Genomic DNA, 15,330 nt, shown 5'->3' with positions numbered 1-15,330 from the left:
ATATATATATATATATATATATATATATGCTTTCTTTTTCTCCTTTTCATATTTAGTTCTCTTTTTTTATTATTTATTTTGCCGTTTGTGTTTTCTCTGTTTGCCTCCCCATATCCCCGTCAGTAGGAGTGTAAGAGAATCCAAAAAAAAAAAAAAAAGAACGAGAAGTACATGAGTTCACTATGAGCTCCATTCGGGTTTAACATGCAACTTTTCGTTAAGCCCTAGTCATATATATATATCTATATATACAATATTCGTTTTTTGCGGCTTTTTCTTTACATAAATGTTAATGTATGTGTTTATGAATCTACTCACTCATTCTTCTCCCTGTACTGTAAATATATATATATATATATATATATATTTCTCTTTCTCTCTCTCCTCTTTGTATTAGTGTGTTGTAACCGTAGAAAAAGTAAATATCGAAACACCTTAAGTTTAAAGAAGGAAAATACAAAACAAAAAAAAAAAAAAAAAAACCACTCTCTCTCCACTGAGAGAAGCTGTTTGCCTGTTTTAGTGGTGTTAGTGTGAGTGTGTTTGTAGTTTTTCTCTGTATTCTTCACAAGTGTGGTGTTAGGCGTATGGGAAAACCCTTTATCCCCACTTGTTCCCCATTTCCATTAACACATGAGTGTTGGGGGCGATGTGTTCAATGTTTGTTGAGACCGTGGCAAACAGACGCGGCCAGTGATTTGTACAGACGATATATTTCCACACGGTACTCGGAGCCGCAGCGGCACTATCACACACTTGAGCACCTTGAAGAGATGTTGCGGCAACTGAGAGAATATCAATTAGAGGCGCCTGAGGCCCAGCGACTTCCCAAGAATAGGATGAACACATATCGTCTTCTTATTATGGATTTATCAATACTCTTTCATGATGTTGTGTATAATCCACAGTGTAATGATAATGAGGAACGTAGTGTAGACTGGTTTCAGGACTTCTGGGCAGAGTGCAGTCAGTTGGCATCCGCAGCGACTTCGGAAGATAATGGAAATGATAGGATAACATCATGCGGGGATCCACAAACCCCGCTATTGTGGACTAATGCTGATAATACGGAGCTTGTGAAAACGAAAGTGGAAGAATATATTCTCGCAACGAAACATCACATGTCTGTAAAACCATTATACATCCGCAGCGGTAGTAAGACTGCTGAATTAAAAGAAATAAATAAAGAAGAAATAAATAAAGAAGAAGAAGAGGAAAGGGGTAGGAATGAAGAGTTTCTATCAACCCCACCTGATCTTCATCTATTTCTTGATCTTGATCTTGCCATACTTGGAAGTGATGCTGAGCGATATCAACGTTACGCACGTGAAATACGCAGTGAGTATAATTGGTATAATGATGTGGACTTCTGTCGTGGTCGTTCGGCATTTCTACGGGGATTTTTGGATCATTCACAGTGGTACAAGACAAAGTTTTTCTGCGACAGATTGGAAGATAAAGCCAGATCTAATGTACTGGCAGAAGTAAATGCATTGGAGGCACAAGTGAATCAAACGAAATAAAAAAAAAACCATCACTTGTTATGTACACCTCCTGTACCAAATATGTCCCCCTTTCAAACTAAACACTCTGCAAATACTTTTTTTTTTTTTTTAGTTTTATAATGTGTGTTTGTTTCTTTTTTATTTTATTTGGTTGTTATTGTTGTTTTTGCTGTTAAATCTTTCAGAAAGAAGAATGACTGCTACATTAATGCTGTTTATTTTTCCCTCTTATTGTTGAGGTGTCTGTTATTATTATTATTATTATTATTATTATTATTAAAGTTTCTTTGACTATATATATATATATATATATATATATATATATATATATATATTATCAGACAAGGAAACCAGAAGATTTCTTTTCTCTATATTTTCTCCCATTCATATTTTCTACACCTTCTTCACGAACACCACCACCACTACCATTAGCATTACAACAACAACAACACTAATAGTTATAAGCGCAGCCTAAAAGGCAACAACAAAAAAACTACTACTAGAACCGTTAAATAGTAATCAAAACAAGAGCACATTACTTATTACCATACGTGCAACAAAAGGAAAAACAACAAAAAAAAAAAAAACCCGATACCCTAAACGCATTTCTTCATACATCCTTGATCATGTCTGACTACGACAAGTTTGTGAAGTTGCTTGCCCAGACAGATGGGCGTGATAAGATCTACAAGGCCATTGCCGGTCTTGTGAAGGTGTTGGGGACTGTGGACACTGTCCCTTCCCACCTGAGCACCTACAAGAAGCTCGGCAGCTCCATTGGCGATGGCCGTTCTCTCATGCGTATGGCGAAGTGGGCTGGTGATATTCCCAAGATGCGCTCTGCCCTCGTCCAGTGCCGCGCGAAGGGAGGCATTGATCTGCGCAAGCTGCTGGAGTTCCTGCGTGTGCTTGGCAACTTCCTCTACGTGCTTGGCGACAATGCGGCCTTCCTCTCCCGCCACCGCCTGATCCTCGCCGGCTCCCACAAGCAGCTGCAGAAGCACAGCAAGGTGGCGCAGTTCTGGGGCTTCCTGCTCGCGACGGTCCTCGACCTCCTCGCCCTCCGCGCAGCCCTCCGCCGCCACCGCGAGGGCGACGCGACGACCGCCCGCCGGGAGGCCCGCGCCGCGGCGACGGCACTCGCGAAGGACGCGGCCGACACGCTCGTGACGATGGCGGCCGTCGGGTACCTGCGGGGCGTCTGGCACCCCGGCGCCGCCACCACCGGCAGCCTCACTCTTCTCTCCGGCGCCATCGCCACGCACCTCAACTGGGCAAAGATCAAGTAGAGAGGAAGAGGGAGTAGTAGTAGTCTCTACGTCTCTGTGTCTGTGTGTCTGTGTGATTGTATGTGCAGAAGCGAGGGACTTTTGTGTTTGTTTTTGATTTTGTTTTGTTTTTTTTTGGTTCGTTGGTTTTCTCGGCTTCATGGTCTCCGTGCGTGTGTGTGTCTCCCTGTCCCCTCACCCTACCCCACCCCTCTCTTTCTGGAGAGAAGAAAAAGGAGGAGAGGGGAGAAGAGAAGAGAAGAGAGGAAGGAGAGGGAAAGTCCATTAAAAAAAAAAAAAGATAGGAATACATACATATATGTTTATGTATTATGAACGAGAATGAAAGGGATTGATGTCTTTTTTTTTTTTCTTTTTTTTTAGTTCATGGAATACGGGTGCATTAAAATAGGATTAGAGTGTGAAGAAACAGAGATGGGATGGGGTTAAACACATCATCATGGGTTTGCAAGCAGGACCATAACAGAAAAAGAAAGAAAAAAAAAAAAGAACCAGAAGAGAGACAGAAGAAGAAGATGGGAAGAATAAGAATAAGAAGAGAGTTAGATAGAAAGGGGTGAGCAATATACTTAATGTAATAATTATCCTTTCCTTACTATTTTTCTTCTTTTTTTTTCGCTTCCCTTTCCTCTTTCTCTTAACGTGCGAGCAAATAAAAAATGAAATAAAAAAATGAAAAAAAGAAAAGAAATAAAAAAGATGAAGTGCAAATGAAAGTAATAAAAAGAAGAAATAACCTACACACCATATATGTTTATTGTATAAATGGTAGTCATCTATGAATGCGTTATATATATATATATATATATGTTGTGTATGCGTGCATCTACATCTCTTTATTTGTGTAACTGCGTCTGTTGCAAAAGCCAACGAAGACACACTCACGAACCTATCAAATGAACAAAAGGGAATTAAAAAAGAAAAAAAAGGGAAAATAACATCAAATAAACCCAAAAGAATAGGATTGAGAAAAAAGAAAGAAAAAAAAGAAAAGGAGCTGTTTTTATTTAAACAAAGGAAAGGGGAATGTTTTATTTATCTGATACAGCCTATGAAGAGAATTAAAAAAATCTTTTTATTTAATTTTGTGATGGATAACTAATTAGATATCTATTTGTTCTTTTTTTCCTTTTTTTTTGTTCTTGTTTTGGATTTCTACTGCATGCCTGTCTGTTTCATTCATCTTTTTGCTTCTTTTTTTTTTCTTTTCTTCTTTTCCACCCGTTTCTCACAATTCAAAGCAAAAACTCAAAAGAGAAGAAAAAGACGAAACAAAATTCGAATTCGGGGGATAATTACAGATATTTTACTGCAGCTATAGTAGTAAAAAAGAAAAAAAGAAGGGAATTTATCGACAAAGAAGTGCCCTCATACCCTTTTTAACAGGGGTATTTCTGAATATATATATATATATATATATATATATATATATATATATACAAGTATAGTTAGATATTTCATTTTATTTCATTTCATAGAGGCAGCATGTCTGTGCCTTTCAAGTATCGTCAGCATATTCGTGATATTCATGAGTCTTTTAAAGATGGTAAACCCATCACGGAAGAGGAACTAAAAAGCGTCATGGATATTATTTGTCCACCAGAGCAGCAGGCACTACGGGAACAGTATGAAGCACAATGTCCACTGGATTCAAAAAGTTTTCTTACTCTTATGTATGAATTACAGAAGGCTACTCAAGTTCCCTATGAGGATTTTGTATGGAACTATATTAAAGGTTCTCTTAAATCTGGTATATTTAACGGTGAAGATTTTACAGATCTCAAGTCATTACGATCAACACTTGATCCCCTTATGCGTTCTGTGCGTTTTGATGTTCAGAATCTATACAAGGAACACGCCACTCCGGATGGGGATGGTCGAATTAGTATAGATCAACTCTGTGAAGTCTTCCGTGCGATGTATCCTCCCAACCAAATAGTATATCTTGAGATGTACAAGTGGGCACGTGCAAAGAAGATTGAAAAAGGACGGGGAAGTATAATAACCGCACGGAGTAAAACGTTTGATAGTGGGACGCCAACAGAGATCCCGCAAACTCCAGCAGGATCGCTGGAAACATCAATGAAAGCGAAAACAGGGACCAATGCGGGTAGTGAACAGAACAAAACGGAAGGCTCCACAATAACACAAACACCAGAAATAACAACAACAACAACAACAACGACTGTTGAAAACACGAATGAGACGATTAAAACACCACAAGATATGCAATCATCCGTAAACAAGATGAATACCACACAGGAACATCCACAAGAACAACAACAAAAAGAACAAGCACAAGAAAAAGAGGTTCAATTAAATGTGCAGGAAAACAACACACCTGCATCTCCTGCAGTGGGGCCAAATACAAATCCTATTAATACCTCAACGATTGAAAATGAAACATCGCAAACTATAGCGAACACTCCTAATATTGTCTCTTCTGGAGTAGGAGTAGGAGTAGAAGGAGTCAGTGAAAATGTGCAAGCCATCGTAACTCCAGAAGTAAATCTAAATCTTCAATCACCTACAGAGACAGATGCTGTTTTCCATAATAAGGTTCCTGCAAGTCTTCCATCAACTCCTCCACCCGCAGAGGCAGCACCCACTTTTTCTTCCTTATCGGTTTCTTCCCAGCCAATGGAAAATGACAAGAAATTTCATTTTTCTTCTGAGCATCAGATTAAAGTAGAGGAGGAATTAGTAAGACAATCTACTAATTCAGTTCCCCATTCTACTCCCACTGTATCCCTTTCTCTTAAAAAACCGGAATTACAAGTAGAAAGACGTCATGGACTTTATTTTAATCCATCAAACATTCGTGATATTGAACCACCTAATATGGATATGGTTAGTGATATTAAAACCAAACCAGTACCTAAATTACGTGCGAAAGAGGATATACCCTCATGGGATTATGAAGAAGCATTATTAGATTCCATTCTGGCCCGTGTGGTTCCAGGTCAACCAGTAGATCCACAAGTAGTGAAATACCTAAGAGAGTTGACACAACAAGAAAAAGAACTACAAGAGGCTCTACGTATTGAAATGGATAACTTAACATCCAATATGATGGCATGTGAGATGCTAGAGTATCGATTGTTACTGATGCGTGAACAAAAACAGGCACAATGTTTTAATCGATTAGAAAAACATCATACAGAACTTCTTATGGATATGGAGAAATATCTTCAAAAGGTGGGAAGTAAAGTAACGGTTAACAAGACTCGTCTTGGTAGTATTGCTGATAGTAACATTGATAGTGTTTTTGACACTAATAATAATAGTAATAATAATAACAACAGTAACAAAGGGAAAGGTTTAATCTCCAAGACCACTGTTACTACTACTATTACTACTACTGGTATTGATATTGGTTCTCAAAAACGAACAGGTACTCATAAATTCCAAACATTGTCCACTGCAACACCACCTCCGTTATCAACAGAACGACTGCAACGTGCTCAGCAACGGGAATATGTTCTGGAGCATGAACTGCAAAGAATACATGACATCTCATCTCCACCTGGATGGACACAGAAGTCTATGCAGAGTAGCCATGTGCGTCCACAGGTACATTCAGTACCTCATTTAGAGGAAGTGGAATTGACAAAGGGGATGAATCCGCAGTATCCATCAAGCCGAGCATCACAGCCTATTAACTACGGTGATAAGACATCATCATCATCATTATCAAGATATGGTTCTGTACCTATTGTATACCGTCCATCTGTACAGTATCATTATCCTTCATCTTCTTCTTCTGCTGCTTTTGCTGGTAAAACTACTACTACTACTAATAATAATAATATCACTAGTGCCTATGGTGGTAGTGGGACCCCCGCCAGGTCTTTAGAAGGAAATATGGAGTCTCAGTCACTCATGTCGAGGGAATTGATAAATCGGACAGTCAATCCGTACTTTACAAATGAGTTGGCAGCGGACCTCATGACAAGTTCACAGGTTCAACACAAGATTGAAGAGCGGCTGACAGCACAACTGGTAGGAATGAACCACGGACTACATTATGCTTAAACTACGGATTAGTTCTTCTCCCTCTTTATTATTTTTTTTTGTTTTATTCATTTTTTATTTTGTATATAAAACGTGGTTTTTGTTTTGTTTATTTGCTTTTTCATCTCTATATATTTTCCTTCATCTCACTGCATTTATTATTATTATTATTATTATTATTATTCTTTCTTGTAATCAGCTCTCTTTCTTTTTTTCCAGTTTATCGCTTTCGTCCTCATTTCAACTTCTCTTTCTGAGAGTATATTTGAGAGAATATCTTTCTCTTGAGAGGAAAGCAAAGTGCAAAAAAAAAAACAACAACAAAAAGAAAAAAAAAAAATTGATATCAAAATAGTGATGAGGTTAATATTTTCTTTTCTTTTCTTACATATGTGGATGTTGTGTTTTCTTTCAGACTGTTTTTGTTTTCCCCATTTCAAATAATTACTTGATTTCTTTTTATTTCATTTTCTGTTTTCCATCTCTTTCTTATTTTGATTATTGAAACCGTGTCTAAAAAAAAAAAAAAAAAAAAGAGGAAGGAGGTTTTTTTTTTTAAAAAAAAAAGTGAAAAAAGGTACAATTTTTTTCTTTTTGGTTTGATTAGTGCTGTGGATGCCAAAGGTCATCATTACCAAAAGATTAATAATAGCAAGAGTAAGAGGATGAGTAGTCTTATGGATGACAACAACATTATTAGTGCCGGGCGGGATGGACAACAGCAAACTATTCTGGGGTCTTCCTGCAGTGTACGTGCGCCTGATGGCTCCGTCAAGCGTGGACAACTATTGGAGGTGCGATATCTCTGGACTCCGCCATTACTCGCTGATAGTCCACAGAAGAAACCACCACCACTCTATGGATTTGTACGTGTAAAGGATGTGGATCACCGTCTAAGTGGGTGGTTTCCTGCTTCTGATATTGAGATAAAAGAGCCTCGAGGAAATAATAGTAATAATAATAATAATAATAATAATAATAATAATAATAATAATAATAATAATAATACAGGTTTAGGTAGCGGTAGTTTGACGCCACCTCCACAAACATTTATTCGAATCACCAAACCGATATTAAGTTCTGTATACTGGGAAGAAACTCCTGGTATGACTCGTACACGACGTGAGGAAAAACAACATGATTTTTTTGAAGAACGACTTTTACGTGATTGTCGTACTCCTACAACTATTCGTTATTTTGTGTATTTATGTACATATGTATTTGCCCCATGGTATTATGCCCCGTATGGTATTTTTCACACAGAATATGATCCAGCAGCGTCTTGCAGCCGTGAGGAACAACGTTACGCTGGAATAACTGAGACGACACCAACAAATCCGTACATTCGTGATGCCTATTTGTGTCCTTTTTCTCTTCGTATCTATAGTACCTTTGAGCAAATGCAATATGAGACAAGACTCTACCGTTCTGGTCGATTACAACCACCTGGACAAGAAATATATAGAGATGATGCACGTGGATTTTCTATGTTTGAAGTAAATGGTAGTAGACAAGTGACATACTGCCGTCATTTATTTCTCTTAGGTAAATCATTTCTTGAGAATAAATTAGCTGGTTATGATGTGCAGAATTACTACTTTTACATTGTCTGTCTTCATCAACGTCATTTCCCTCAATATACTGATGATCCTTCGGCAATGTATTTTGTTGGTTACTTCACGTGGGAGAAACAAGTGGTAGATAATAATTTAGCGTGTATTGTGACACTTCCGTGTTTTGCTGGTGGATCTTCGACACCAACGAGTGTGGGACATTTTGGACAATTCATGATTGCTGCAAGTTATGAACTTGCCTATCGCCGCCGTCATGTGGGATCGCCGGAGAAGCCACTCTCCGATTTGGGTGCTGCTGCCTATTATCGTTACTGGCTTCGAGTGCTGTTGACGTGGATGCACACCCAACTCCCGCAGACCACCACGCCTGTCATTACGGTTGGCGATGACGAGAATGAGAGTGAGAGTGAGCGGCGGCGGGAGGCGGCGGTGGCGGTGATGGTGGACGACGAGGAGGACGACAGTGAGAAGGACGACGACGACGGGGAGGAGGAGGACGAGAGTGAGAGGGACGAGGAGGAGGAGGACGAGGAGGCCCCGCAGCCGCAGCCGCAGGGGGAGAGGGAGAGGAGTAAAAACAGCCGCCCTCGCGGGGGCCGCGGCCTCAAACGCCCCCGAACGGCCCCCACCGGCCGCCCCGCCGCCGACGAGTCGATGGCCGCCGTGACGGTCCACCGCGTCGCCGTCGAAGTGCGCCTCGACCCCGCCGACGTCCTCCGCACACTTCTGCGCGCCGGCCTCCTCCACCGCAACGCCGAGGACCGATCGCTGCGCCTCGTCATCCCCGCCGCCTGCGTGCGCCGCGAGGTGGCGAGGGCCGCCCAGCACCGCAAAGACATGACACGCGCAGTGTTTGACCCCGCACTCCTCATCACACGAGGGGCAACCACAACCACCACAACTACAGCTACCACCACCACCTCTACTACTACTACCAGTTCCACCGCAACACGCCAACCACACACACCACAGAAACAGAGACCGTAGAAGAAGTTGCAGAGAGGAGAAGAAAAGAAGAACAGAGAGAAAGAAAAAAAAAAAAAAAGAAAAAGAAGACAAGAAAACGAGAAAACAAGAGCGTAATAACAGAAGAAGAAAAGAAGAATGGAAGGATGTGAATGAGGTCAAAAGATGTCACTAGTATGTGTGTTTATCTTGCTACTGCTAATGTGGCTCCTTTTCTGTAATATACATATATAGGTTTATTTATTTTTTTTGTTTTTGATTTATTTATTTAATGATGATTTTTTGTCTTTTTTTTTTCGTTCTTGTGTAACCCCTTTTCTATTCATGTATTCTTTTTCTTTTTTTCTTTTCTTTTCCCTTTTTTTTCCTTTTCTTGCTTTCTTTTTTTTTCCGTTTATCTGAAGTGATCTGTGAAATTGCTGGGTAGCCCCTTTGAAAACTACTAAACATTTCATTTATCATAAGACAACACACAGTATATATTATTTATTAATACAGAGGCTTACACCACGTACCATAGATTGGGCTTATTCATAGAGTAGAGAACGTCTAAGCATTAAAAACAAAGAATAAAAAGAAAAGAAAAGGAAGGAAGGAAGGAAGAAGGGAAGGGGAAAAAAAGAGAGAGGAGTACGTAGTGTGGCTACTTAATTCCATAACTAATTCCAGAAACAAACGCAGATTACACTTGCATTATTTATATTCATTTATACATTTTATAAACACAAACACCGTCTCTAGTAGAAAAACAAAAAGAATAAACTACTAACATCATACGGATAGTCAAAAAAAAAAAAGAAAAAAAAGGAAGAAGGAAAAAGAAAAAAAGAGGAAAGAAAATGAGTAATCGAACTGTAGAGGAAATTTATCAGAAAAAGACACAGCATGAACACATTCTAGCCCGTCCTGATATGTACATTGGTACAATTGAACCTGTTACAGAAGATATGTGGGTTTATGATGAGGCTGAAAATATGATGAAACTTCGGAAATGTACTTGGACTCCAGGTCTCTATAAAATATTTGATGAAATTCTTGTGAATGCTGCTGATAATAAAGTGCGTGATCCTCACGGTCAGACAGTTATTAAAGTATGGATAGACCCAGAGAAGGGTATGGTGCGAGTATACAATAATGGTGAAGGTATTCCTGTACAACGTCATCGTGAACATCAATTGTGGATTCCAGAGATGATTTTTGGTCATCTTTTAACTTCATCTAACTATGATGATACCGAAGCAAAAGTTACGGGTGGTCGAAATGGATTTGGTGCAAAATTAACAAACGTTTTTTCTACTCGTTTTGAATTAGAAACTGTTCATAGTCGTTCTCGTAAAAAGTTTTTTATGCGATGGCGTAATAATATGTTAGATAGTGAGGAACCTGTTATTACACCATGTGAAGGACCTGATTATACAGTGGTAACATTTTATCCGGATTTTGAAAAGTTTAATTTACAGGGATTTGGAGAAGATATGGTGTATATGATGAAGCGTCGTGTATATGATGTGGCTGGTTGTACAGATAAAACACTTCGTTGTTATTTAAATGATACAAAGATTGCTTGTACTTGTTTTGCTGATTATGTGGATCTTTATCCCATGATGGGAGAAGAAAAGAAACCAGCAAGTTATGCACGTGTAAATGATAGATGGGAAGTTTGTGTACGTGTATCTAATATTGGATTTCAACAAGTAAGTTTTGTAAACTCTATTGCTACTACACGAGGTGGAACTCATGTGAAGTATATAACAGATCAAATTATTGCAAAAGTAACCGAACAGGCAAAACGTAAAAATAAAACAGAAGTTAAACCACATATGATTCGACCTCATTTATTTGTTTTTATTAATTGTTTAATTGAAAATCCTGGATTTGATTCTCAGACAAAGGAGACTCTTAATACACCTAAACCACGTTTTGGTTCCACCTGTGATCTTCCTGCATCTATGGTGGATTGTATTCTAAAGTCTAGTATTGTGGAACGATCAGTGGAAATGGCAAATAGTAAATTAACACGTGAAATTGCATCTAAATTACGTAATGCGGATCGAAAACAAATTCTTGGTATTCCAAAATTAGATGACGCGAATGAGGCAGGAGGAAAGTATAGTCATCGTTGTACACTTATCTTAACAGAGGGAGATTCCGCCAAAGCCCTTTGTACTGCAGGTCTCGCCGTTAAAGATCGTGACTACTTTGGTGTATTTCCATTACGTGGTAAACCTCTTAATGTGCGAGATGCCACTCTTAAGAAGGTAATGGCATGTGCTGAATTTCAAGCTGTGAGTAAAATCATGGGACTTGATCTTAGACAAAAACATGCTAGTATAGAAGGATTACGTTATGGACATTTAATGATTATGTCTGATCAAGATCATGATGGTTCACATATTAAAGGACTTATTATTAATATGATTCATAATTACTGGCCAGATCTTATTAAAACTCCAGGATTTTTACAACAATTTATTACACCTATTGTAAAAGCACGTAAAAAAGGACGAGCATCTAATGATGATCGTGCTATTTCTTTCTTTTCAATGCCTGATTATTTTGAATGGAAAAATTCTATTGGTGATGGTATTCGTAATTATGAAATACGATACTATAAGGGTCTTGGTACATCTGGAGCAAAGGAAGGACGTGAATATTTTGAAAATATTGATCGTCATCGTCTTGATTTTGTATATGATGATGCTACCGATGATTCACGAATTGTAATGGCATTTGCTAAGGATAAAGTAGAAGAACGAAAACAATGGATTACACAATTTAAGGCAAATACCAATCCTAATGAATCGATGAATTATAATGTTAAGACCGTTTCCTATTCAGAGTTTGTCGATAAGGAACTTATTCTCTTTTCTGTAGCAGATTGTGAACGATCTATTCCAAGTGTTATAGATGGATTAAAACCTGGTCAACGAAAGATTATTTTTTCTTCTTTTAAACGTAACCTTACACGATCTATTAAGGTGGTACAACTTGCTGGTTACGTTTCTGAACATGCCGCTTATCATCATGGAGAACAATCATTAGTACAAACTATAGTAGGATTAGCACAAGATTATGTGGGATCAAATAATTTACCACTATTACAACAAGATGGTCAATTTGGTACACGTTTGCAAGGAGGTAAAGATCATGCCGCAGGTCGTTATATCTTTACACGACTTGCAAATATTGCAAGATTTATTTATCACCCATCAGATGATTATGTTGTAGAATATAAGGATGATGATGGACTTTCTGTAGAACCTTTTTATTATGTTCCTATTATTCCAATGGTACTTGTAAATGGAACTTCTGGTATTGGAACAGGATTTGCAACTAATATTCCTAACTATTCACCAATAGAAGTTATTGATAATTTATTACGACTTTTATCTGGAGATGAACTTGTACCTATGAAACCTTGGTACTTTGGATTTACAGGTGAAATTGAAGAAAAAGAAAAAGGTAAATTTGTTTCTATGGGTCGTGTCTCAGTACGACCTAATGGTATTGTAAGTATTACAGAACTTCCAATTGGTACATGGACACAAGCATATAAAAAATTTCTTGAAGATCTTCGTGAAAAGGAAGTTGTGGTACAATATCGTGAACACAATACAGATGTTACCATAGACTTTGAGGTATTTCTTCACCCTGAAGTTCTTCAGCAATGGACGGCACAAGGTTGTCTGGAAGAGAAGATGCAACTACGAGAGTATATTCACGCCACCAATATTATAGCCTTTGATAGAGAAGGACGCATTACCAAGTACCTGGATGCGGAGGCGGTGTTGAAAGAGTTTTATTTGGTGCGTCTAGAGTACTATGCGAGGCGACGTGACTTTCTCATTGGGGATCTCCGCCGCGTGGCCTCCAAGCTGGAGAACATGGTCCGCTTCGTGACGGAGGTGGTGGACGGCCACTTGGTAGTCACGCGGCGCCGCAAGAAGGACCTGCTGGAGGAGCTGCAGCAGCGCGGGTACGCCCCCTTCCCGCCGCAGCAGAAGAAGAAGGTGAGCTCGACGACCATCCAGCAGGAGGACGAGGCGGACGGCGACGAGGGCGCGGCGGCGGACCCGGCGGCAGTCGCCACAAGTCTCGCGGGAATGCCGTCCTTCCTGCACGGAGAAGAAGCGGGAGAAGAGGGAGAGACGCCGGAGGTGCAGCGGGCGGCGCGGGATTACGATTATTTGTTGGGCATGCGGCTGTGGAGTTTGACGGCGGAGATGATCGCGCGGCTCTTGGCGCAGCTGCAGCGGGTGCGGGATGAACTCGCCGCGCTGGAGTGCCGCACACCGAAGGATCTCTGGAAGGAGGATCTCATGCAACTGCGGCCACGCGTGGAGAAGATCTTCGCCGACCGCGCTAAGGAGATTGCATCTATTCAGCGCAGGAAAATGGAGAAGAAGCGGCCGTTTGATCCACAGCGGTTGCGAGTCCCGCTGCTCTCCGATAAGGCACGGGAGGCACTCGCAAAAGAGTTTGTGAAGACAGAGAAGAAGAGTGGAAGGACCACACGAGCAACAACCGCAACATCCGTGGACGATGATGGAAATAGTAACAGTAACAATACTACTACTAATAATAATACTAATAATAAACCCGCACGTAAACCAGCAGCACGACGTAAGAAAAAGAAATCATCGAGTGATGATGATGATGACGAGGATGATGACTTTTTTGATTTGGATGACAGCAATAATGATGATGATGGGAGCAATTGGCGACCAAAAGATGAGGATGATGATGATGATGTGGATAGTAAAAATAATAATAATAATAATAATAATAATAATAATAATAATAATAATAATAGCGGTGTAAAGAAGGAGAGTGTACGAAAAACGGCGGCTGAACGACCAGCAGCCAAGCGGGCGCCACGAAAACCAAAAGAAGAAACTTCAAAACGTGTGAAAACAGAAACAACAACATCAACATCAGTAAGAAAGCCAGTAACAGTTACAGATGATTTTGATCTCGACTGTTTTGGTATTGAGGCACTCACAATACCCACATCAACCCCAATTACTAACTCCACCACACCTGCAGTCACAACAACAACAACAACAACAACAACAACAACAACACAGAGACAACCACGATCCAGTGTGCTGGACGATGAGGCAGAGGATGATCTCATGCTTCTTGGCATTGTGAAGGATGAGGGGAAAAAACAACCTCCGGCACCGGCAGCAAAACCAGCATCACGGGCTGCGAAAAAACCACAAGAGGAGAAACCACAAAAGACATCAAAGACTTCCACAAAACGAAAGCGGAACCGCAGTGAAAGTAGCAGCGAAGAAGAGGAATCCTTCTCAGATGATGATGATGATGATGATGATGATGATGCAACATCTGAAGGAAGTTCTTCCTCATATGATTTCAGTGACTAAAGACAGACAGGGGTGTGGTGGAAGAGATGGAAATGAGGGGGCTCCCCTTATACAAAGGGTATCTTCACACTACAGAACCAAAGAAAAGAAACTTAAACTACTTGATTGGTACCATAGAACTCATATCAGAATAAACTAAGAAAAAGTAAAAAAAAAAAAAAAAACATAAAGAAAGCAGGTACATTCTTTAGTCATTTCTGCTGATATATTACACACAGAGAGAAAAAAAAAAGAAACGAGAGTTGGTGAATAAATGTACTATTTGCCTGAACAGGTGAAGAAGAAAGATATCTCTCTGCTGTTTTATTATTTTATTTTTTCTTGTTTTCTTTTTTTTTTCTTCCTGTACACGATATTTTCAACGTAGTCTTTATAGTCTTCTATAATGAATTGCATTTTTTCTTTCTTTCCTTATTTTTTTTTTTCTTTTTTTTTTTTTTTTTTCGTGGGAACTCTCTCTCACTTTATTTCTAAGGTAATAATACCCAAGCATCCATTATACACATATATACATACACTTGTATATTTGGTGTATTGTGTGTGTTTGTTTGATTCTTTATTTGTGAGTCTTTCTAAAGAGAGAAACTAAAAA

The 15,330-nt window shown here is 39.5% G+C and overlaps 5 protein-coding genes across 5 annotated transcripts; all 5 read left to right on the top strand.

Annotated features, from left to right (window-relative positions):
• Positions 1–587: 587 nt before the first annotated feature.
• TM35_000241920 (uncharacterized protein) lies at positions 588–1,523 on the top strand (the record flags this gene model as incomplete). The annotated part of the gene is made up of 1 exon (XM_029027604.1): positions 588–1,523. The coding sequence occupies one exon, from the start codon at positions 588–590 to the stop codon at positions 1,521–1,523; it is 936 nt and encodes a 311-aa protein (XP_028881108.1).
• A 608-nt stretch (positions 1,524–2,131) lies between these two features.
• Positions 2,132–2,794, top strand: TM35_000241910 (glycosomal membrane protein; the record flags this gene model as incomplete). The annotated part of the gene is made up of 1 exon (XM_029027603.1): positions 2,132–2,794. The coding sequence occupies one exon, from the start codon at positions 2,132–2,134 to the stop codon at positions 2,792–2,794; it is 663 nt and encodes a 220-aa protein (XP_028881107.1).
• A 1,485-nt stretch (positions 2,795–4,279) lies between these two features.
• TM35_000241900 (uncharacterized protein) lies at positions 4,280–6,829 on the top strand (the record flags this gene model as incomplete). Its single annotated transcript, XM_029027602.1, has 1 exon — positions 4,280–6,829. The coding sequence occupies one exon, from the start codon at positions 4,280–4,282 to the stop codon at positions 6,827–6,829; it is 2,550 nt and encodes an 849-aa protein (XP_028881106.1).
• Positions 6,830–7,473: 644 nt separating this feature from the next.
• Positions 7,474–9,369, top strand: TM35_000241890 (histone acetyltransferase; the record flags this gene model as incomplete). The annotated part of the gene is made up of 1 exon (XM_029027601.1): positions 7,474–9,369. One exon carries the CDS (start codon positions 7,474–7,476, stop codon positions 9,367–9,369), a length of 1,896 nt encoding a protein of 631 aa, XP_028881105.1.
• An 818-nt stretch (positions 9,370–10,187) lies between these two features.
• Positions 10,188–14,738, top strand: TM35_000241880 (putative DNA topoisomerase II; the record flags this gene model as incomplete). Its single annotated transcript, XM_029027600.1, has 1 exon — positions 10,188–14,738. One exon carries the CDS (start codon positions 10,188–10,190, stop codon positions 14,736–14,738), a length of 4,551 nt encoding a protein of 1,516 aa, XP_028881104.1.
• Positions 14,739–15,330: the final 592 nt, after the last annotated feature.

Source organism: Trypanosoma theileri (genome assembly GCF_002087225.1).
Source record: "Trypanosoma theileri isolate Edinburgh chromosome Unknown TM35_Tth_24_V1, whole genome shotgun sequence".
In the NCBI taxonomy this organism is placed as follows: domain Eukaryota; phylum Euglenozoa; class Kinetoplastea; order Trypanosomatida; family Trypanosomatidae; genus Trypanosoma; species Trypanosoma theileri.
Note: the sequence above shows the minus strand (reverse complement) of the source record. Positions and strands in the feature narration are given on the sequence as shown.